Source organism: Pyrus communis, chromosome 11, assembly GCF_963583255.1.
Source record: "Pyrus communis chromosome 11, drPyrComm1.1, whole genome shotgun sequence".
NCBI lineage: Eukaryota > Viridiplantae > Streptophyta > Magnoliopsida > Rosales > Rosaceae > Pyrus > Pyrus communis.
The window spans coordinates 19,742,139-19,765,089 of NC_084813.1; the positions used below are offsets into that span (position 1 = coordinate 19,742,139).

General features: G+C 37.4%; 4 protein-coding genes across 4 annotated transcripts; all 4 read right to left on the reverse strand.

Annotated features, from left to right (window-relative positions):
• Positions 1-114: 114 nt before the first annotated feature.
• LOC137749397 (protein disulfide isomerase-like 2-3) lies at positions 115-3,179 on the reverse strand. The gene is made up of 10 exons (XM_068489491.1): positions 3,088-3,179; positions 2,927-3,055; positions 2,326-2,484; positions 1,966-2,079; positions 1,547-1,704; positions 1,326-1,425; positions 1,065-1,241; positions 830-975; positions 582-728; positions 115-493 (listed from the first exon to the last, which is right to left on the reverse strand). Exons 2-10 carry the CDS (start codon positions 3,053-3,055, stop codon positions 319-321), a joined length of 1,305 nt encoding a protein of 434 aa, XP_068345592.1. The 5' UTR covers positions 3,088-3,179; the 3' UTR covers positions 115-318.
• A 1,920-nt stretch (positions 3,180-5,099) lies between these two features.
• Positions 5,100-7,738, reverse strand: LOC137749387 (triacylglycerol lipase 2-like). The gene is made up of 9 exons (XM_068489479.1): positions 7,580-7,738; positions 7,350-7,460; positions 7,119-7,259; positions 6,845-6,955; positions 6,583-6,726; positions 6,439-6,476; positions 6,112-6,188; positions 5,922-6,017; positions 5,100-5,419 (listed from the first exon to the last, which is right to left on the reverse strand). Exons 1-9 carry the CDS (start codon positions 7,736-7,738, stop codon positions 5,100-5,102), a joined length of 1,197 nt encoding a protein of 398 aa, XP_068345580.1.
• Positions 7,739-12,101: 4,363 nt separating this feature from the next.
• Positions 12,102-14,278, reverse strand: LOC137749385 (triacylglycerol lipase 2-like). The gene is made up of 9 exons (XM_068489477.1): positions 14,123-14,278; positions 13,902-14,015; positions 13,653-13,793; positions 13,453-13,563; positions 13,187-13,330; positions 13,041-13,078; positions 12,811-12,887; positions 12,569-12,664; positions 12,102-12,421 (listed from the first exon to the last, which is right to left on the reverse strand). Exons 1-9 carry the CDS (start codon positions 14,276-14,278, stop codon positions 12,102-12,104), a joined length of 1,197 nt encoding a protein of 398 aa, XP_068345578.1.
• A 6,364-nt stretch (positions 14,279-20,642) lies between these two features.
• On the reverse strand, positions 20,643-22,750 carry LOC137749381 (triacylglycerol lipase 2-like). The gene is made up of 9 exons (XM_068489475.1): positions 22,550-22,750; positions 22,341-22,451; positions 22,117-22,257; positions 21,908-22,018; positions 21,643-21,786; positions 21,521-21,561; positions 21,298-21,377; positions 21,119-21,214; positions 20,643-20,956 (listed from the first exon to the last, which is right to left on the reverse strand). Exons 1-9 carry the CDS (start codon positions 22,748-22,750, stop codon positions 20,643-20,645), a joined length of 1,239 nt encoding a protein of 412 aa, XP_068345576.1.
• Positions 22,751-22,951: the final 201 nt, after the last annotated feature.

Genomic DNA, 22,951 nt, shown 5'->3' on the forward strand with positions numbered 1-22,951 from the left:
CCTACTGAATATTTTCTCGTTTTAAAAAGCCACCTGCGCCGGATGAATTGGGTATCCATGGCTTGGACACCAATAAAAAAACTAGTGATTTGTCAATCTGGAAACCAACAAGAGTATTGTACCTAAACACTGCATTGCTATGAAATGACGCACAATAATGGTAACAAACAAGAGAACAAAAGAGAGCCTTACTCGTAAGAAAGCTCTTGCACGTTGTTGAAAACATCGTTTAAACACAGAAACACTGGAATGACCAGCACCCAAAATCAATCTTAGCCTGATATAATTCTCCTGCTGTAGTATGATACTTTAAATTTCTTACAACTCTTCCTTGTTAGTGGTATCCTCTCCCATTAGTTCGTCAAGGGAGAACTCGTCCTCTTCAATGATCTCTCCGTCTTTACCATCCCAGGGTTCGATCTTCACAATGTTCGGAGTTCCCTCCAGAGGCAAGTTTCCCTTTCCTCCACGCCCGGCTTCCTTCACAAATTCTCTGTGCAATAAAATTGAGTTGTTTAAATTTGTTTTATTATCACAAGGATCAAGAGTGGTTCGAGATAAGGTGGAGATAGAAAACTTACGTGATCTGATCAACCTCGAATGCACTCTTAAGTGGTGCATAAGCTCCCTTTTTTGCGTTTAAGGCCACCAATGCAGGATATCCATAACCACCGACACCCACTCGGTTCTCAAGGTCTGGCTGCTTACCGGCTGCTGCCCACACAAAACTGCAACATACACGAACATTCATGGTCAGTAACTATATATTTGCCTCTCAAGCCTGCAAGGTTTCATTGGCAGTGATATGCGCATAATTCCAAAAACTTGCCTGTATGGACTTCTTTTAAACTTCTCCGCAACGGATAATAACTGCTGAATGTACTTGTTCCTCCCTTCTGCCTTGGAATCCAAGATATCAGGTAGGAAAGCCACAAAACAGATGGCAGCTGAACCACATTTCTCTTCCATGACATCCTACAAGAGAAGATTGTAGCAATGCTTTAGTCCCCTAGGTTACTTGCAATCTCACACAGCTTAAGTATTGGAGGGAAGTAAACGCTTACAGGGCCACTTAGCTCGGTCACTTCAGGAGGTGCAACGTTTGTTTCCAATTGTTCGAGAGCAAACGATTCAATGGCTGAAGCACTCCTTGCACCCTCATAGGGGAGTGGGCTGTCTTTGTCAGCTCCAAATACCAAAATGGTCGGAAATCCTTGAACGTTGAACTTGCTCATCAGAGACTGGTAATGCCACCAAGTTAGAATCATAAAGTACAAGAAATAAAAACACATAGATCCAGTACATAGTCAGGAAGGCAAAGTTACCTTCTCTGCATCACAGTCAACGTGTCCCAACTTCACCTTCCCCTGCAAGTTTTTAGCGGCCTTCTTCCACTCAGGTGCCAATTTTTTGCAGTGCCCACACCTTGAAACAAGGAAATTAGGAACAAGTCAATAATCTTCTACAATCTCATATTCATATAGTAGACAAACGTTGAATATTTTAAAATTAGCTTATAAGATAAGTCAAAAAGAAAAGCACGTACCAAGGTGCAAAGAACTCCACAATCCAGAGATCTTTACTTTTAAGCACAAGTTCATAAAAATTCTGGGAATTTAATTCTACCGAAGCACTAGGTTCAGATTTTTCGCTTGATCCTCCTGTTGTTTTTCCACTTAAGCGGTCTTTCAACAGCGCCTTTATCTGTACAGGACCAATGGAATGGTCATATTACTGATGCATGAATCCATTTTATGCAAGAGCATTATATGACCGAGTGAGAAATGATTAAACCATCTACATATCCCATGACTAAGTAATAGAGCAAGGTAAGACATGGTGGAGCAGAAACAATATGAGACTATCTTAATCCACGAATGTTACCAAACTCTATTTTAACCAATATACAAGAAAAGCAACAAAGTAACAAAACAAATAGAATTTGAAGAAGAGATTACGACGAACCTGTTGGAGTGCAAATTCTGCAATGGGTTTCACATCCCTTGCTCCCTGATAGTCAACTGGAGGCTTTCCAGGGACAAACACCTTTATTGTTGGAAATCCTCTAATCCCATATTCCTATAGAGCAATCACGCACACCAACACCCCCACACAAAATTAACATATTATTAAACAACCTGAAATACCCATATTCCTTGTCCAAATATGGCAAAACTATGATACAGCGGGGAATTTTTTCCATGCAGTTTTATAAAACAATAATATGGTTGACCAAATATTTTCAGGCAGAGGGATGTTAATCTACAATTGCTACTTCAAACTTGGAAGTCAAAATTAGTAATTGCAAGAGTAACTATGGGAAACCTGAGCGAGGGACTTGTGTGCATCAGCATCAAGAGCTGCCACGGCGGCCACACCCTTTAAGACAGTAGCCGCTTTCTCCCATATCGGTGTAAGAGCCTGACAATGTCCGCACCACGGTGCAAAGAATTCAACCAGAACAACTCTGTTTGAGTCCAGAACCTGCCACCATTCCACAGGATTCAGTTCAAGAAAATACCAGGCAAATTGTCTTACTAGAAATCATAATTAACCCAATAAGAATCAGAACTCACTGATCACTTTTCTACGTTGGGAAACGAAAAACAAGTACATTAAACTCAGCAAATTTATCAAACAATTTCCACGAAGTGCAAAATTAACTTACTTTTTCCGAAACAAATATCCCCAAGAAGCAATAAACCAGATCCAAAAACTAATGATCTCCGTAAGCAGTAAAACTCTAAAAGCAATACAAGAAAGCACTTTGCTTCCAACAGCAAAACAATCGCTTCTTAATTGAAAAAACTAATCAACGCCCAAGTGCTTTTCAATCCAAACGGTGACAAATTCCAACAAATTAATGCAAAAAACTGAAGAATCTGAAAAGGGTACGCGCAATTACTGGTAAAGTTTCAACATTTACCTTGGACTTGAAGTTGGAAGGAGTTAGCTGAAGAACTGGCGATGATGGTCCGTATAGTGCATCGCAGACACTGACGACGAAGAAAAACAAGAAGATGATAGGGACTGCTCGAAATTGATTCTCTCTCATTCTCTCTCTCTCTCTCTCTCTCTCTCTCTCTCTCTCTCTCTCTTACACACTCTCTCTCTTTCCCTGAGATTTGTTGTGCTAATCAGTGAAGAAATTTCTCGAGGCACAGAGACGAAACCCCCAGTGAATTTTCTTCTGGGTTTTGGGCTGGGCGAGCTACGTGTGAGGGCCAATCAGAGATTTACACGTCAGCTGGCCATGGTTTCTCATGAAATTTTATTGGTTTATTTTGCTCTTTATTATTTGTTCATAAGAGATTGGACCAATAAAGGAATAAAATTGTATTATCAGATTTTAATTCGCATAAAAATTAATTAAATGCTATGAGTTTATGCCCTATGACTATGAAGAAAAATGTTCCTCTTCAAATGGCATTTGTTTAGGGTTAGCATAGTAATTGTGACACAAGTTAGAATTTGGGTAAGTCATATAGTGGATCAATCATAATTGATATCGAAAGGGTATTTTATTTGACTTACTCAAATCTTACTAAATCGAAGTGTTGACTTAGACATTTACCATTTACCATTTAAATTCAATATTTTACTAAGTTTTGCACCCACAAGCGAAATGAAGAGGTTAAAAAATAGAGTGACACAAGCAATAATTTTTTGGCCGTCCTTTCTCATTTAACTTCTTTTTTTTATTTGTTTTTCAACCCTGATTTTGTATTAAGACTTTTCAGAATTGATTACAATACTTATATGTTTTTACTATTTAATATAATTACCATTTGACAATCAGATATAATTCATGCTAATATATGTATTTAATTCAATCATCATATGACCGTCGAGATGATAATGACATTAAATACATGTAAATATTGTAAATATGACTCCTTGACGTGCATAAAGTATTACAGATCCAAAATTTTCATGCCATATAAGAAGCCAACAAATCATTAAAGTAGCCAAATCCAGAATTTTCATGCCATATAAGAAGCCAACAAATCATTACTCTCTAACAAAGTGAACATAACATATCCTCCTCAAAGCTAAAGCTGCAACAAAATGACAAGGCATGTGAGCTATAAGCCTATAACAGAAAGAAAACGCAAGTAACTCACAAATGCCACGCTCATCTTGTACAAGCTTGCACGAAATCCGTGTGATGCCACCACACTTTGATCAACTCATTTCAACTCCTCCAATTCTACATATAAGCTTCTTCAAGAGGATTTGAGATTAACGAAAGATTAAGAGGTCGAGGATGGAGAAGGTTGTCAATTTACTTACCAAGCTGAAGAAAATGGTGAGGTCCTCGTCAGTTAATGGGAACCTTGATCGCCAGGTTAGCATTGGGGGTTCACCACCGCCCTGTGCTGTTCACTGCGAGGAGCTCTTCTTGCCTTCGAAAAGGGTGAAGGGTTGTAGAACAAGAAACAATGATGGTGATCCGTTCACAGCAACTCATCCTGCAGCCTGGAATCATTTTTCTCTTAGATCAAACATCTATATTTGATGAGAGAGAGAGGTGTCAACCATTGATGCTAATATAGAAGGTGAAACCCTACTTGCATTTTTCATCGCACTGCATGCTCCATCCGCATATGCAAATAACCAGTGATTCACTTTTGTAATTTTATTTTTATTCGAGCAAGATTGTAATATAATATAAACTACAGAGATGTGGGGATTCACATTTGGCTGCAGAAAAATGCTACAATATTGCCCTAGCCAACTAGGCTAGCTACGCCCAAGTTTGCGTTTGTTTTTTATTTTGCAATTAACTTGTGTTTGTCCAAGGCTTACACATAGTAGCATTTGAAAGCAAGTTCAACCTAACCACTCCAATGCTATAGCTTCTGAGTCAAGCAGAAAATTTTCTCCAAAAGTAGAAACAGCTGCATACTAGGCTTGAAATATAGGAAGCTCATATATGTAGATGCATAACTTATATACAATCAATACCTTCCTTAAATTACCTACGGAATTGAAATCCGAAACCCTATTTACGATTTCTTTATAAATAACTTGTGAATTTTGATAATTGTAAGACAAAAGAAATGTCTACAACATATTTGCAAGGTCTTTACTCTTGATTAATGAAGCCTGATGAAGGCTTCTAGAGGATTATACACAAGTTGATTGGCATTTACACTCATGATAAAATCCAAATGAGCATAATCCTCTCTGTACTGTACCACAAGCTTGTCCTTATCATGATCTTCGAGGTCGTCAAGCAAAACTCCCACGTCATTCACGTCGGAAATTGAATCTCTCCCTCCATAGCTGAGGAAAAGAGGAATGTCCCTTGGAATGTTTGCCATGCTGTACATAGGAGGAGTAGGCTTCTTGTAATGTTCCATGTTCATGTATGCGTGACTGTAATCGTACATTTCTATGGTTCCTTTCCTGATCACTTTTCAAAATCCATAAATAAGAAGCAAAGAATTGAAACTTCATATATAAGCATTTCATCTAAAAGTTTCAATACAAATATAAGTTCAGTCTTTTTCGTGTGCAGGAAATGACGCATTGAGAAAATATCATTTTCTACTCAATTTTTTTCACCATCTTTGATCCCATTTATTGACATGGTTGGTTTTGTTTTAGCTAGGGTATACAATCATAAACTAGACCTTAGACCTCAACTTCTACTTTCGGATTGGTTAATCGCTTAGATTTTAGGTTTATGTCAAGCATTAGCTAGGCTACTTAAAATCTAGAATCAAACTCTAAATTAGCCATTTTATACCCTAATAATCAACATCGTCAATTAATGGGATTGAAAATAGTAGAAGTAGGTTTTCTCCATACATCCAGTGTCCTGCACGGAGAATTTCCGATGTTTTATTGCTAAAGTTTGGATTGTGCTTTAGATTGTTACCACATGATTGAACCTGGAAATCAAAGAGACTTACTCTGAGCAAAATGTATAAGGTTCTTTGTTGAAGTGGGCTGGGGAAGGTTCTTAAAGAAAGCATCCATACTTGAATGACTGAGGCAACAATTTGGGCCTGCAGATTGCAAATAAACAGTTCAATCTCTGCTGAGCAAATCAAAATTTCAAGTTTAAAAGTGTGAATGCATGAGCAAGCTTTGTATTACTACCTCCTATAGCTGCCATTAAGTCGGAGCAGTCAATTCCCTGTGATCTGCAGATCGATTGCTCTAGTTCTATTATCTGCCTGTAGGATTTTTGATACGAACAAAAAAGTTGTCAACGATGTAATTTCCCAATGAGTGACCGATAATCAGATGGATTAATATTTCAACCTATGTAAAAAAGCATTCTTGTCAACTTTAAAAACATACTTAAAAACTCCAATTTTCTTTAACAAAATATCTAAACTCCTGTAAAAATTTGAATTAGGTTTATGGTATTGTCTGAATGTGCCAATGTTACGGAAACAAAAATTGCGTAAAATGCCATCTCACTCGTTTGGAACTTCCGGGAATCCCAACAATTTCACTTCCTGTAAAGAAAAAAGGAGAAAATTTTTGTCATAAATTATATATTTATGACAATGGATTTTTAAGGATCCATATATGATAACAAAAAGGTTCATTAAGTTGTGTTACTTCTGCTAAAAATGTTTCGGCAGCAGTTCTTAAAATCAGTGAGGGTATTTGACCCAGATAAGCAACCGGGCTAAGTAAAGCAGCTGATCTTAGCAAGTTAAACAGCTTTTTCTCCGAGAAGGCGGCGAGGACAACCAAAGTTCCCTATATAATTCAACAGCTTCAAGTCTCAGTCAGTTCCCTTTAAATGTACAACAATTAAATTTCTAAAGCATGAAAATTCCCGGGAGTAAAGACAAAAAAACGTTATTTAAATGTTTACCATGGAATGTCCGACGTAGTGTAATTTCTGTCCTGTTTGATCACGGACGTACTGGACTGAAGTAGGAAGATCATAAACAACCATTTCATCCCATGACCATTCCCAGTAAGCCTATATATTCATTTTTTTTTTTTTTTACAAACGATAGCGTTAGCAGATAAAACATTAGGGTTTAGCGTTAGTAAGCCTAAATTCATGGCTGGATATTATTAGTACAAGATTAGGATGCAAAGATGGCATGATGTGGATCAACATTTCCAAAAGCAAAGCAAACCGGATCATTAGGACTAAGTGATGTGTGTCCGCGACTAGATCTTGTCCCACGAGCATTGGAAAGCCAGACATCAAAACCATGATCAGCCAAGATAAATGGCAAAGATTCTTCCGGCGGATTGAGTAGCCATGATGAAGCATCCTGTTGCCACAAAAATGTTTGTTAATTTATTTTTATGTCAGGCACAATATTTGTACATATATTTCAAAAATATGGCGATTAGTTGCAAACCAGTAGCAATCCATGTTGTAACAGAATAGGCAGCTTGTCGGCTGTCTTATTACCGGATCGTCCATTTGGAATCCTCTGCAGGCCAAGGACGTAGCCATCTTCTGTTGTTACCTGAAACTCATCGAAAAGCTGATCTATGACAAAAGATAACAGAATTTATCTATGATGTCGCATATTGGTGATGTGATCCGAAAATATCGAATCAAGGAAGGCACATTCTGATAACTTACTTGATGTTCTTGGCAAGTATAGCCTTGTGTCTCCACTAATGATTTGCAAAGGCCAACATTCGAATTTTCGATTGAGTAGAGCTTATTTTTTGTCGCTGCTGCTGCAGCTGTAACACAAATTAGAGCCATAAATATTAGAGTTGTTGAAGGGTTAGCCATTTTTGAGCGCATTGGTTTCTGGGTGCAACGATTTCAAATTTTCAGTGCTTTTGCTTTTTTATGGTAGGCAAATCTATATGCACAATAATTATTGTATCTCATTGGCTTTAAGCCAATCACTGAATGATATTTAACAAAATATTTATGGCAGGATTTAGCTCAATCAATTGCATAGCCAAATTTTGCCATTTAGTTGGTGGTGGATTAGCAACCGATTGTGTGTCCTAATGATTTAGATTTAAAATGAAGCAACTTTATTGTAAAGACTTCTTAAGTTTAGCTTTGTCGGTTAAACGATAATGTGACACATTAACTAATCAACAAGACCCTTACCCTTGTCAGACTCAAATTCTTCACTTAAATATCTCAAGTTGCCACTTAATGTTACGGACTAATAATATTTATCTCCACTTATAATTGAAAGGTACTAGGTTCAACTTCCGTAGATGACGAATTCGTAATCAAATTATTGTGGTTGACTCATTATATGGCCAAGCCCAATTCCCCACCCCTTCAATGGTAAACATATCGTTGTATTCCAAACGTAGTAATTTGCAAGTGATGGATTGTCTTTGTGGATATGGTTTTTCTTTTTCAACGCAATGCGTCTCAGGTTCAAACCTTCCTCCTCTTCTTATTGTAGTTTAAAATAATAATATCGCTTGTAATAAAAAAATGTCGTAACTTTTCATGGTATGGTTACTTATTTGAAACGAGAACTGGATCAACTACTTGCCTAATAACTTTGATTCCTTTCATTCAAAAATTCAATTCTTAACTTTCATAATTACAATTTTTGATGTTGGACCCACATTCCTTTTTTATTGCATATGTGTTAATAAAGGCAAGAAAAGTCATGAATAAGAATAATTTCAATACACGTTCAAGGTAAGTAAACATGTCATTAATTAGTTTCTCATCTCCAAATTAAGATTTAAGGGTTGCAACATTCTTGTTCTAATGGCCAGTAAAGCCTTTTTTGTCTCCACCATTCCTTTGCGAAGACCAACATCCATTTTTGGTGATCGAGTGCAGCTTTAATTCTAGTTGCTCGTAGAAGTAGAGTGGTTGAATTTAAGCCAATTCACCATGTGCCTCAATTTCAAAATTTCAAGGATATTGCATTTTTTAGAGGAGTAGACAAATCCATGGACACCAATTATTGTCAAATGGGCCTTCAATTTAGGCCATATACTGATGAATGATTAAACAAAATTAATGGCAATATCTAGAGTCATCCTATCATGCCCAGAATTGCCCAAATGATTAAACTCATCAAGGCACAAATGATTAATCTTACATATGGATTCTTTTACGGCAAATTTTGTTTTGCAGGCATTTTCCCACATCAGTTACTTATTAATTTTATGTGGGAAGTGTTATTGACACTTCAAAAATTTCATTCTACATTTCTCACAAGTGTATTTTTTTTCCTAATATAGAAAGTTTGGAGTGTAGAAAGAGATTTTTGAAATGCTAATAATAATTCCCTTTTATATACACATTATTAGAAGTTATCTCTAAAATCTTCACCGTGTTCGCTCAAATGTCTTTCTCCCATTTGATCAGTTTCAAATCAGACATGTGGTGAGTTTTTTAGTAGGATAAAGTAAAAACCATTGATAAATTGGCTTGAAGCTTTTGGTGGACGGCATTGACGCGATTGAAACCCCAGCATGTTAAAAAAAAAAAAAAAAAGGTAAATTATACAAAACTATCTTAATTATGGGTTAAATCACAATCTCATACCTCATATGTTAAGTTGAAACCTCATCATGTTAAAAAAAAAAAAAAAAAAAAAAGTAAATTATACAAAACTACTTTAATTATGGGTTGAATCACAATCTCATACCTCATATGTTAAGTTGAAACCCCAGCATGTTAAAAAAAAAAAAAAAGTAAATTATACAAAACTACCATAATTATGGGTTGAATCACAATCTTATACCTCATATGTTAAGTTTTCTATCAATGTAACTGTTAAATGATGACGTGGCAGAAGTATGACCCACTCCTTTCTAACTAAAATATTAAATTAATTAATTATTAATTTTATTTAAAAATTAATTAAAAATACTATCTTCCTCACTCACTCTCTCTCCTCTCACTTGTTTCTCTCACTCACTCTCTCTGCTCTCACCCCCTCACTCGTATCCCTTCTTCTTCGTCCTCTTTAAACACACCAAATTTCCTGCGTCGATCCCCACCTACATCTTCCTCGACCTCAACGCTCCCTCCGCCGCCTACTGGGCCTCGCACTCCGGCCGCCTCGTCAAGTTCCTCCACACCGGAAAAATGTCCTCCTCGAGCCGGAGATGTGAGAAGATGGGTCAAATGGTTCACCGTTGCGAGAATCTCGCCGGATAAGTTGAATCCACGCACCCGGATACCGAACTCGAATTTCGGAGCTGCCGATGTAGAACGTATAGGTGGCAAGATTACCTTCCGAGGACGAGGCGTCAGCGTAGGAGAGCATGGCATGGCAGAGCTTGTTGGAGTCGCAAGAAGCAGGTATGGTGAGGTCTCGGGTCCGGTTCGTGCAGGTGGATGAGGAGCATGGGACGGGGGAGTAAGATGTGGACCGGATCGGATCAAATGTGTTGTTATAGTTTCGGATTTTGTTGCAGTGAAGCCAGGAGAGCTCGCTTCATGTGTCGATAACCATCAAAACTTTCTGCGGCGGAGTTCCGACTACGACGGTGACTGTGCGTGTGACATTGTGGTGGAAAGGAAGCTTGTTCGGGGACTATGGGAGGGACCCACATGGAATTTGTTGGGTTTTGAAGGGTAGAATGAGTCGTGGAGTTTGGATTCAGTGAAGCAAATGAGGAGAGTGGCAGATTGGAACTTTAGAGATAGGTTTTGGATGGAGTTGCAGATGTGCAGGGTTCAATGGTGGAATTAATATGGTTGATGGGGGTAGAACTGGAATAGTATAAGGGAGGTAGAACGTGGAAGAAGTTGTTTTGGGTGGAAAGTGGGAGTGGGGTATCTATGGCCACGGCAGCCATGGCTTCCATTACTTCTCTGCAAGTGAGAGCAGAGAGTGAGAAAAAGTGAGAGGAGAGAGAGTGTGTGTGTGAGTAAGGAAGAGTTTTTTTCAAAGAAAAATTAATGAAAATAATTTGAAAACTTTGAGTTTTAATGATAAGGACAAAATAAAGGATAGAATGAATAGTATCATGTTTTATTTTTTAGTGTAAAAATGAGATTTTTCGTTAAAGTGAACAGTACCGCGAACTTTTCGTTAAAACTTTTTTTTTAATTAATTTTAAGTGTTAAATAAAAGTTAATAATTTATTATTAATTAATTAATTAATTTAATATTCAGTTGAAAAAACGAGTGGACCTTACTCATGCCACATCATTATTTAACAGTTACATTGATAGAAAACTTAACGGAGGTCTGACATTGCAATAAATTCACAAGTTGAGATATGACATTGCAATGTTTAAAACATAAGGTATGAGATTGTGGTTTGGCTCATAGTTAAGGTAGTTTTGTGTAATTTACCCTTAAAAAAAAAAACTTTAAAACTTTGAGTTTTAACGATGAAAACAAAATAAAAAGTAAAGTGAATAATATAAGAATTGACATTTTAGTGTAAAAATATAATTTTTCGCTAAAATAAACAGTATCGAGAACTTTTCATTAAAGTTCCTACAAAAAAAATGTATCCGGCACAGATAGAGGCCAGGAGAAACCTAAAGCCGAAAAATACACGCATTTATGGCTTAATGAATTCGTTTTATCCATTATCAATAGCTAGGATATTTGCTGATTAATGAATGAATGGCAAATATATAGGATTTGCTGATTTCATCTTCATGAGCATAAACTTATGGTAACAGAACCAGATTCTCTTCGGATCCAAAGGAACTAAGTCCAAGAATCAAATGATTCGGACTATTGAAATTTGATCAAATGACTATAATTATTATAACTTTTAGAGGTCCTCTGTTTGTAGCTGTTAGATCAAATTTCAATGATTCGGATCATGTAATGAGTGGGCTCAGTTCCTTTGGATCTGGAGGAGATTCGGTTCCTCTGGCAACAAAAAACTGGTGTTTATAATGAATGTAAAATGGATTGTGGATGTGACAAAAGGACTTATTTGTACTTTACTCCTGATAAAAATCAGTTTAACTTACACCACAAGAACTCTCACATGTAGGAGATAGCGTACTACAATAGCTTCTAAAGTTTGAATTTGTACCCAGCTCATATAGATTTAGTATTATTCCCGCTGCGGTTCCGGATAGTATAGTAAACAATTAATTTCAGTGGGGAATCTGGATTCTAAGTTTCTAACTCCTCATGAATCCAAATCCTCCATAAAGTTAAGGATTAGTAAACATGACATTAATGGAGCTTGAAGAAGGCCAGTATGGGATTATACACAAGTTGATTGGCATTCACACTCATAATAAAATCCAGATGAGCATAATCCTCTCTGTACTCTACCACAAGCTTGTCCTTGTCATGATCTTTGAGGTTGTCAAGCAGAAGCCCCACGTCATTAACATCAGAAATCGCATCTCTCCCCCCGTAGCTGAGGAAAAGAGGAACATCTTTCGGAATGTTCGCCATGTTGTACACAGGAGGAGTAGGCTGCTTGTAGTGTTCCATGTTCGCGTCTTCTAGACCATAATCGTACATTTCTAGGGTTCCCATCCTGACCACTATCCAAAATCCATGAGCAGATATGACCAAACATTAAAATTGTAATTAATTTGTTAATTAGATAGGACTTCTGGGAACTTAAATTCAAATATTACTACTTATATAACTCGCCATCACTGATAAAGCTAGTAATGAATGGGACTCACTCTGAGACAGATGTATCATGTTCTTTGTCGCCGTGGACTGGGGAAAATTCTTAAACAAAGTAGCTTTGCCTGCAGAACTGAGGCAGCAATTTGGGCCTATATACGGGTTGCAAAAAAATAATTCATGTTAAAAGTGTGAATGAGGAACCCTAACATTGTTACTACTGAGATTGTGAATCCCACGCGTCGTTGAAATTAAAGCCCTTGCATAAAAGTGTGAATGTTTTTTTTGGCCTCACAACCTGTAATAGTTGCCAATAAGTCGGAGCAGTCGACGCCTGGTGTTTTGCAGATAAACTTCACAAGTTGTTGTGTCTCACTGTTGAGATTTTGAGAACAAGAAACTGTTATAGATGTCATTTTTAACAAATGTGTCATTTGTTAAACAAAATATCTAATAATTTTATGCTATTGTCTGCATGCATGGGTCTTTAATACTACTGAAGCAAAACTGCTTAAGTTGTTATCTCACCCGTTTGGAAATTCAGGCAAACCCAACAATTTCAGTTTCTGTAAAATAAAACAAGACAACTTTTTAGTCAGTTAATTCTATTTTTGCAGGTGTGAATTCTAAAATCCATATTTTTTAAAACAAGAGTAGTCGCTGAGTTGTGTTACTTCTGCTAAAAATATGTTCATAAGAATCCTTAGAAACAGCGATGACATCTGACCCAGGTAAGCGACCGGGCCAAGCAAAGCAGCTGATCTTAGCAAGTTTAACAGATTTTCTTGAGAGAAGGCAGCAAGGGCAGTCAAAGTTCCCTAGGAAATTTATACAGTTAAAATATGTTAGTCACAACTATAAGTGGACAAAGAGGTGTATATGTAGGGTCGAAGTGACTATTATCCAACTTGAAATATGACCAGATTAGGTGAATATTTACCAAGGAGTGACCAACATAATGTAATTTCTGTCCTGTTTGATTGTTCACATACTCAAATAAAGCAGGAAGATCATAAGCAGCCAATTCATCCCATGACCAGTCCCAGTAAGCCTACACATTATAGAAGATAACCGATACGTTTCAGTAAAGATTATGATCTGTAGATGATATGATGTGATCAATGATGAGGCAACACGAACAGGATCATTAGGAGTAAGTAACGTATGTCCGCGACTAAAATTTGTCCCGCGAGTGTTGGCAAGCCATACATCGAAACCATTGTCTGCCAAGATAAATGCCAAAGCTTGATCTGGCGGATTGAGTAGCCATGCTGACGCATCCTGCAGTTTCCACAGACAATTGTTATTTAATCAGTTCATCTATGTCTTGCACATGTGTATATATGTCTACACGCATGATAAAAATATGTAGCTTAATTAGGTAAGAACCATTAAAAGCCCATGTTGTAACAAAACAGGCAGCTGCTTGTTTGGCGTCTTGTTAGCAGACCGTCCCTTCGGAATTCTGTGCAAGCCGAGGATGTAGCCGTCTCTGGTTGTTACCTGGAACTCATCAAAATTTCCAAAACAAAACACAAAAACGTTGATTTCTGTTGTGTCAACGTAATCTTAAAAAGATTGAAATAAGGCACGCACTTTCTTATGCTTACTTTATGTTCTTGGCAAGTATAGCCTTGTGTCTCCACCATTGATTTGCAAATGCCACCATCAGCGTCGTCAATCACTTGCAGCTTAGTTCTTGTTGCTGCAACTACTGAAACCCAAAGTAAAGCCACAACAAGTATATTGGTTGAAGGATTTTCCATTTGAAGCTAAGGAGTCTCTGAGTGCAATAATTTTTACACCTTTTGTTATTTATAGTAGACAGATGCATATACAAACAAACAATCAATCGTAACGAGCAGTATCTTTAACACCGTTACACGGTGTTATCAATCTACTCATATTATAGCATGTATATATATAACATATCAATCATGTTGTTCACCCGTATTTTTATAATATTTGGAATGATAACATATATAATGAATCAGCTAGAAAATGCCAAACAAAAAATGATCTATGTCAAGTCAAAAAATGACCATCATTTCAATAGACACAAAATTTCTGGCAACTAAAAATAGTATGGTTTCAGTGTTGACATATTTACCAGTTTTCAAAAACGTGAGAATTGGTCTGGACACTGCGACATATTTAGTCAGTACCAGTTATTATGTATAGGCTTACATTATACCAAATTTTCCAGGGAAAACGACCTCCAATATTTGCAATTGGCAAGAAACGGATAAGAAAGCGTCCGATATTATACGGGGCTTAAATTGACAAAATGTGGGATCGTGCAAGTTAGGTAACCAAACATGGAGACCTTTAAGGGAATGGAATAAAAAATAGGATTAGTTGTGGGGTTCACCGCACACCAAATTCAGCAATCCAGATTGTAAATTTTTAAAGTTACATCTCTTAGATCATCCTTATAAAATATTAGACAAATCGGAAACATTTAAAACATCTAATTGAGTTCAAAGAAATTGACGAACACTTTGTTGAGAAACAATGAAATTTCATTGTGACAATTACATAGGTAAATGGTTTTGGATTGAATTGAATTTTTGCAAGGATGATCTATGATTGAGACTTACAAAATAAACGTTATAATCGTTAAAGTTCGATATAGAGTCGGCTCCACAACTAATCCCCATTTAAAAAAAATAGAAATCCCCTCCCTTAAAGGGCCTAATCAAACATAATAGAATTGTATATGTAATGATATTGGATGAAAGGTCGCATAGTTTAGAAAAAAAAAATAAAGTCAAGGAGGCTATAATTGCGTCGTAAATGCACAAAAGTGGAAAAGTCCGGTTGTAAACACGAAATTCCTGCGACAAATAAAACAAGAACAGGCGTACAAAGTAATCGTTTGTATTAAATGAGAAATTAGGGTTACAATCTCTGATACAAAATTTAATTCTCTTATTCAATCTCTGGGGATGCAAAATATTTGTGTAGAGTGGTTGATCCGACAGTCATAGTGACTTGATCTCGAATCCACGAACGCCGCTTGTGGCGATGGAGGAACTGACATGTGTAGTGGTGCTTGATACTTCTTCACGAGTGTGGCGAAAAATGCAGAGATCATCTTTCTAAGTGTGTGGAGTGTTTGAGCGTCCACGAGAATGTGTGGATGTCTGAGTATGAGTATGTTTGAAGACATCATATAAATAGGCTTCTTCATGATTCCTTGCATTTTTTTTTGAAAGGAATGCGATATCTTTTATTTAGAAAACTCAAAGAGAGTGCATATCATGGTCAAGGTCACTCCAAATAACATCAGGCGGCTCCTCAAACCATACTACAAAGTCATTATGGATTAAGCACAACTTGGCTAGGCGATGCATCACTATGAATTAATTTATTTTCGAGCTATGATTTTATGGAATTTATCTCCATGATTTGTCTTGATTGAATCTTAATATGGATTTAATTTGGTATTAATTTAAACCAAATCAGTGAACTTGGTATTAATTTGGACCGAGTTCATTTGTGCCAATTTCATTTGGCTGACTAAGACCCTATTTATGTGGTGGGTTCAATTACCAACCATTTCGTTTGAATCAAATCCAGTTCCAATTCCATTTACTTGCTGAGTAGTCTCCTTTTAACTTGAGCCAATTACAAATCAATTTATTTGCTGACCAATCACCTTTGATTTGGTTGCTGACTGGGCGACTAAATGAATTGGCTGATCAAATCAAATTCTATTGGCTAATCAAATCAATTCCATTTGCTAATTTGCTGACTTACCAAATCCAATACCAAGTTAACGGCTTGCCGTTTAATCACCCTTAATTTGATAATTTGGTTGATGAAAGAATCAATCTTTAAGTTGAACCAAATGCCACTTCACTTGGCCGACCACTTTGATTATTGCTCAAAAAGGGGTCAAATGCATTATTTAATTGGCATGATTTATGTTTGACTTAAATCTAATAATTTATCTGATTAAATCAAAGTTAATGTATAGATAATTCCTTAATTGTTTTGACCATCCACTTAATCTAGTAATTCTTCTGCGTTATGCCAGATGTCGACACGTGTTACTCATGACTCGTCTAACTTTAATGAGTCACATGCCATGTGTGAGGTATGTGAGATCCATAATGCGTGCCACAAAAGCCCTGACAAGTCAAAACTTTTGTTTGTTGGTGAGCATTTATTTCTCCAAAATAAATATCTAGTTAGTACAATGAGAGCAAAGGAAACCAAAAAAAATAAAAGGCCTCCTAAAATTTAACATATGCAAGAAAAAAGAATTACAGAAGTGTTAAAGTCTCAATACAGCTTGAAGAAATCCATTAGGGGAGCATGGACAACTTGGTTGGCATTCTCAGCCATAAGAAAATCCATATGACTATATGAGCATACTCGCCGTATATTGTGCCACAAGCTTGTCCCTTATCATGATCTCTAAGGTTGTCCAACAAATACTTCACATCAAACACGTTCGAAAGGGGTTCTCTCCCGCCATAGCTGAGGAAAAGAGGAACGTCTTTCGGAATGTTTTCCATGTTGTACACAGGAGTAGGCTGATTGTAGCGCTGAATGCTTATTGCTGGACATAATCGTACATTGCTATGTTTCCTTATGTGACCATTTTCCACCATCAACAAGAAACAAAAATTTGAAAGTTTGTTAGTATTAAATTTAATCAGAGGGGATATACAGGATAAAGTTTCAAAACGAATACTAGTTTTTTCTTTTCCTAGTGTAATTTAAGAGAACGACTTCCATGCAACAGGGATGCATCATTGCAGTGTGTAATTGACTTGAGAAACAATGATGGTGACATCTCCATAATAGGTAAGTTTCTCTCGTGCTTTAGACACTTAATTAGCATTTACAGCTCGCTATTACTGAACCCTGAATTGAAAGAGACTTACTCTAAACCCATTGTAGGTAAGTTTCTTTGGGGCGTATGTTGAAGTTGAAGGACCGAGGCAGCAATTTGGGCCTATAAAAAACTTTCAAATTAAAAGGGTAAATGACGAATCTTAACACTGTGAAAAGGACTTCGACGCAACGGGCATCTCCGATGTAGGTAGGTTTCTCTATAACATTGTCACTACCTGTTGAAGCTGTGAGGTAGTTGGAGCAGCCACTGCCTGGTCTTGCGCGCATATACTGCAGAATTTGCTGCACCTGCCTGTTGGGATTTTGATAAGATCAGAGAAATCTTGTTATCAAATCATAAATGAGTGATCGAGAATCAAATGGATTAAAATTTCAACCTACAAATTTCGTTTTAATTTGAATAAACCATTACTTGACGTACAAGAAACACCACATATTCATTTAAACAATGAAAAAAATTACAAGACATACTTAAAAACTTGTCATACTTTTTTGTACCAGATTGAATTTAACTCCGCATTTTCCTTTACAAACTATTTGAGTTGCAATCTCACCTGTAAGGAAATTCAGCGGAAGCAAAGAAACCCGGTCTGTGATAAAGATAATAGATAAAATTTTAGTCACTTTGCTATGTTCATCACATTGAATTTAGGAATCCATATATGAAAAAACCAAAAGGTTCATTTAGTTGTGTAAAGGAAAATGCAGAGTTAAATTCAATCTGGTACAAAACGTATCAACAGCAGTTCGTACGTGTTAAATGTCCCACATCGATGGGTTTAAAGAAACCCGATGGTTTAAATAAGATTATCCTACTCTAACTAATACCGAGGTCTTTTGTGGTAAAACCTTGTACCTGACGGATTGGGCAGGTAGTAAAGTTGGAAACAGTATCGGTATCATTAGAGTGGGGCGGGTCCGGCGATCTAAAAATCTAACACCACCTGCCCAATCCGTCAGGTGTGGGGTTTTACCAGAAAATGCCTCGGTATTAGTTAAAATGGGGTAATCATATTTAAACCCCTTTAATATAGAGGCAACCACAAAGTTCCATTGAAAACAAGTGGGCCCAACAGGATTGGTGGGACTTTAACACTCTCCCTCACACGTAACCCCATTTAGTGGTTCACACGTAAAGATCCACATCCATATCGGTAATATAGAGCCAACCGCTGAGTTCCATTGAAAACAAGTGAGCCCAACAGGAGCCGACCTCTGAGTTTCAATTACCAATGTGGATCTCCATGTGTGAACCACTAAATGAGGTGACGGAGTGTTAAATGTCCCACATCGGTGGGTTCAAAGAAACCCAATGGGTTTAAATAGGATTATCCTACTCTAACTAATACCGAGGCCTTTTGTGGTAAAATCCCACACCTAACAGATTGATCCAAAAATCCAACAGTACGAAGGGCGAGCGCATCTGACCAAGATAAGCAATTGGGGCAAGCAACGCAGCTGATCTTAGTATGTTTACCAGCTTTCCTTGGGAGAAGGCAGCTAGGGGAAGTCAATGTTCCCTATAATTCAATACTTCCAAGTCTCAGTCATCGATTTTCTATGTGTCGAAAAAAATTCTAAAACTGTAACTATGAACAAAGTTCAAATAATTTACCAAGGAGTGCCCAACATAATGTAATTTCTGTCCTGTTTGATTGTTATATACCTGAACAAAGCGGGAAGATCATAAGCAGCCAATTGATCCCATGACCAGTCCCAGAAAGCCTACATATCATTAGAAGTAATACATGTCATTAGAATAATTAAGCTTATGACCTGCAGATGGCATGATGTGATCAACATTTTAAAAGGCATGCCAATCGAACCGGATAATTTGGATTGACTGTTGTGTGTCCACGGCTGGAAACTTTGCCGCGACTGTTGGCAAGCCATACATCGAAACCATTGTCTGCCAAGATAAACGCCAAAGCTTTTTCCGGCGAATTGAGTAATGCCGACGGCAAAGCCGCAGTCAATCGGCAATGCCACAAGAAGCAGAATGGGCGAAATATATTGTTTATAATTATGTTGTTTTTAAATGGGTGAAATATTGTCACTTAGTATTACGATTTAGTGGTATTCCTCTCCACTTGTAAGGGAGAGGTCTTATGTTCGATTCTCACCCAAAGCGAATTTGAACCATATTAATGCTAGTCCATTGCGAGAGACTAAGGCCACTCAATCCCCTGGCAGTGTAAATAATATCGTTTGTTCAAAGAAAAAGGTGAAATATTTTAATTTCTAATTAGCTATGGTTTTCTACAACAACAAAAAGCCTTATCTCACTCAGTGATTTATGAATCCTAGAACGTCCCTGCGTTCGGTTTTGTGCCAAGTCTTAGCTATTGTTTTCTGATGTGAAAATCACAATGTAATTTCTACGACTAATACATAAAAAGATTGATAGTGTATACAAGCAAAGTCTTAGCTAATGGATACAGTATTGGGTTTATATTCATGCGTTTCGGATTCGACACTCCCCAATCCCTAAATTAGTGTAATAGTTTTGAGCCTTTCTCCTCCCCTTAATAATAATAATAATTAATAATAAAAAAAATTAAAAAAAAACCAAATAATAAAGTGAAAGGGCGGATTTCATACAAGGGTGAAATCATGGCGAAGTCCTCTTCTTCACCTATGATATTGCAGCTGGATTGCAGCCATTGTTCTTCACAGATGATGTCGTGGCCAGATTACTGCCAATAGTAAAGAGGTGGATTGATGCAAAGTAAGAGTCAAGGCAGCTATCTTATTCAAGTCCCCGTTTACTTGCAATGAACGAATATTTAAATTATTCTCGGTTTTTAACTTCTTTTGCTTTTACGGAGTCAAAAACTGTGAGTCCTATGTAACAAGCCATAGTCTAGAATGTTTGAAACCCCATGAATTAGATTGGTTAGGAGTAGTTAATCTTTTATATTCATTCTCTTTCTCCTATATTCCTGACTTTTCCGATTCACCATTTTCCATATTAACACGGAACCGTATAGAGAAACTAGAGATCGATATATTATATATAGATAATAAGGCACTGGGTTTTGATCTAGACACACCATGGTAAAACCGTAAAAGTATACACATGAACCATATAAAAATGGTAGTAATTGTATGAATTTTGTTGGTAAAAGAAAAATCCAGTATACAGTATGGGTAAATACAACTCTGCCCTTAGGGTTGGGCAAAACCAAGGAGAAATATGATCCGAGGGAGAAGAAAAGAAAACAAGAGAATTGGCATTACTTGTTTCATAAGTAAATGTTCTCATTGAAGTCTAAAGAAAGCCATGAGAGGATCATACACATCTTGCTTAGCAGTTTCACCCATGACAAAATCTGCATGAGCGTAATCGTCTCTATACTGAAGCACAAGCTTATCTCCGTCATGATTTTCGAGGCTATTCATCAGCTGCTTCACATCTTTGACGTCGGACAGGGCATCTGCTCCTCCGTAACTGAGGAAGAGAGGAAGGTCATCTGGAATGTTTGTCATGTTGTACACTGGAGGAGTAGGCTGCCCATAGTGCTGCATATTCCCGTCCTTGTAGTCAAACTTTGCAATTGTTCCGTCTCTTATCACTGTTCAGAAAATCGCAGGATGTTATATTGAGTGCATCTATTTCGAGCAAATTTGGATCACTAATCACTAAGCAGATGTTACAGTTTAATTTTAGCGTCGCGGAGGAGTTTGTAACGTTCAAAATACTGGTGTTTTGTGGATGAAAAATTTAGAACACTTACTCTGGGATATATGGACCAAGTTTTTAGTTGAAGTTGACTGAGGCTCATGATCTAGAAAAACATCTACTATGGAAGAATTTAAGCAGCAATTCTTCCCTTCATTTTACAAAAATTTCCAAAGTCAGTACATATAGAAATGATTGAAGTGGTAGTAAGAATCTTAGGAGCATGTGTACTACCGGTGAACGCTGTCAATAAATGGGTGCAGTCAACGCCCGGTTCCTGGCAGACAGCCTTCAGAAATTTGACTGCAGCCTTCCTGTTCATTTGTGGAAACACAAACAATGGTATGGTTCATTGAATTAACAGGTACATGACACGAGAGAATGCAAGTTCTGATCTTATAATTGGGATTTTTCAGTGAATACTGGATTGTGAATCATAAGGAACAAGAATCGATACCCTTTTGGATCAAATTGTCTAAAATCTGCGTCGTATAGTGCCTGTTAAAAGAAGAAAATAGGTTGTCAAAGAGTTATTCTGTTAAGAAACTAAAACAGCTAGAAAAAGGAAGTGTTCTTTACCTCAGCAACATAATTTTCAGCAGCTGTTCTTGCAAGGGGTGAGGGCATCTGACCAAGATAAGCAATCGGGCTAAGTAGGGCGGCTGATCTCAAGTTCTTCAGTTGCATGTCTTTGGAAAATGCAGCAAAAGCAACCAATGTTCCCTGCAAAATAAACCCATCGTTTAATTGCCATGTTTATATTATTAACACTCTGCCAAAAGTTTTTTATTTCTTTTAAAATGTTTGCAGAAGAGAAGAAAGCTGCAGAGTTTGTGAAATTCACCAGCGAATGTCCAACATAGTGAATTTTCTGTCCAGTTTGATTGCGCACATACTGGAAAGTAGCCGGGAGATCATAAGCAACGAGTTCATCCCACGACCATTCCCAATAAGCCTGAAAAGGAGCAAAATGGTTCGTGAACATGTTTTATTGAGTATTTTCATGTTGTTGGATGTAACCAAACATGAAATTCAGGAGAACAGAGTAGTTACCCGATCATCAGGACTGAGTGATGTGTGTCCGAGGCTGTACTTGGTTCCGCGGGTGTTCCCAAGCCACACCTCATACCCGTTGTCAGCTAAGAGGAATGCCAAAGATTGGCCTGGAGGTAACAGCAGCCATGTTATCCCATCCTGCGCAACAAACCACATAAACAAACTGTTACATTTTCCAAATTTACTGATCCTACTGAAAACTACCGCACAGAATTACTGACCATCAGAAGACCGTGTTGCAGAAGTACCGGTACCCCATTCCCCGACGCCTCCCCTGACTTCCCTGCTGGAATTCTCTGCATACTGAGAATATATCCATCTTGTGTTGTCACCTACACAACCCAAAAATGCAACCAAGTTACATCAGTCAGTGTTTGCCGTGACTCAAAATTCTTGACAAACTGAGGAGCGAAAAACGTGGGCATGTCACCGTGTGTTCTTCACAAGCATAGCCTTGTGTTGCCACCATTGTTGCACAGATTCCGTCATCACCGGGAGACGGAGCCAATGCAGAAGCAGCATCCTGCACATTGTTAGCTGAGAACAACTTTGTTCTGGTTCCAACTACTGACTCACAGACAAGAATAACTAACACAATACAGCTTAAAATCTTATCAGCGAACATCTTCATAGGTTTAATAATCGTTTCCTGGTACAAATCACCTTTTGAGGTTCGGACATTTTTATAGTACAGAAAAAACCAGATAAAAACAGAACTGGGGTGTTCACATGAGCTAATATAAATTGATTAGTAAATTAAACTAAGGTTCAACAAAAGCATCTAATGCTGATGGGCACTAGTTTTCACTAATTAAATACAATTAAGAACGTT

What these genes read in the sequence shown, in the direction of transcription:
- LOC137749397 (XM_068489491.1), bottom strand. Translation starts at nt 3,055, where the DNA reads ATGAGAGAGAATCAATTTCGAGCAGTCCCTATCATCTTCTTGTTTTTC. An exon ending in CACACAAGTCCCTCGCTCAG is followed by an intron (nt 2,080 to 2,325) that starts GTTTCCCATAGT and finishes ATTGCTCTATAG; the next exon opens with GAATATGGGATTAGAGGATT. An exon ending in GTGGAGTTCTTTGCACCTTG is followed by an intron (nt 1,426 to 1,546) that starts GTACGTGCTTTT and finishes CCTTGTTTCAAG; the next exon opens with GTGTGGGCACTGCAAAAAAT.
- LOC137749387 (XM_068489479.1), bottom strand. Translation starts at nt 7,738, where the DNA reads ATGGCTAACCCTTCAACAACTCTAATATTTATGGCTCTAATTTGTGTT. An exon ending in TACAACATGGATTGCTACTG is followed by an intron (nt 7,260 to 7,349) that starts GTTTGCAACTAA and finishes TTGTGGCAACAG; the next exon opens with GATGCTTCATCATGGCTACT. An exon ending in CACTTAGTCCTAATGATCCG is followed by an intron (nt 6,956 to 7,118) that starts GTTTGCTTTGCT and finishes ATGAATATATAG; the next exon opens with GCTTACTGGGAATGGTCATG.
- LOC137749385 (XM_068489477.1), bottom strand. Translation starts at nt 14,278, where the DNA reads ATGGAAAATCCTTCAACCAATATACTTGTTGTGGCTTTACTTTGGGTT. An exon ending in ATACTTGCCAAGAACATAAA is followed by an intron (nt 14,016 to 14,122) that starts GTAAGCATAAGA and finishes GATGAGTTCCAG; the next exon opens with GTAACAACCAGAGACGGCTA. An exon ending in TGAACATATTTTTAGCAGAA is followed by an intron (nt 13,079 to 13,186) that starts GTAACACAACTC and finishes TTTATTTTACAG; the next exon opens with AAACTGAAATTGTTGGGTTT.
- LOC137749381 (XM_068489475.1), bottom strand. Translation starts at nt 22,750, where the DNA reads ATGAAGATGTTCGCTGATAAGATTTTAAGCTGTATTGTGTTAGTTATT. An exon ending in CTGAAAATTATGTTGCTGAG is followed by an intron (nt 21,562 to 21,642) that starts GTAAAGAACACT and finishes TTCTTTTAACAG; the next exon opens with GCACTATACGACGCAGATTT. An exon ending in CTTGGTCCATATATCCCAGA is followed by an intron (nt 20,957 to 21,118) that starts GTAAGTGTTCTA and finishes TTTTCTGAACAG; the next exon opens with TGATAAGAGACGGAACAATT.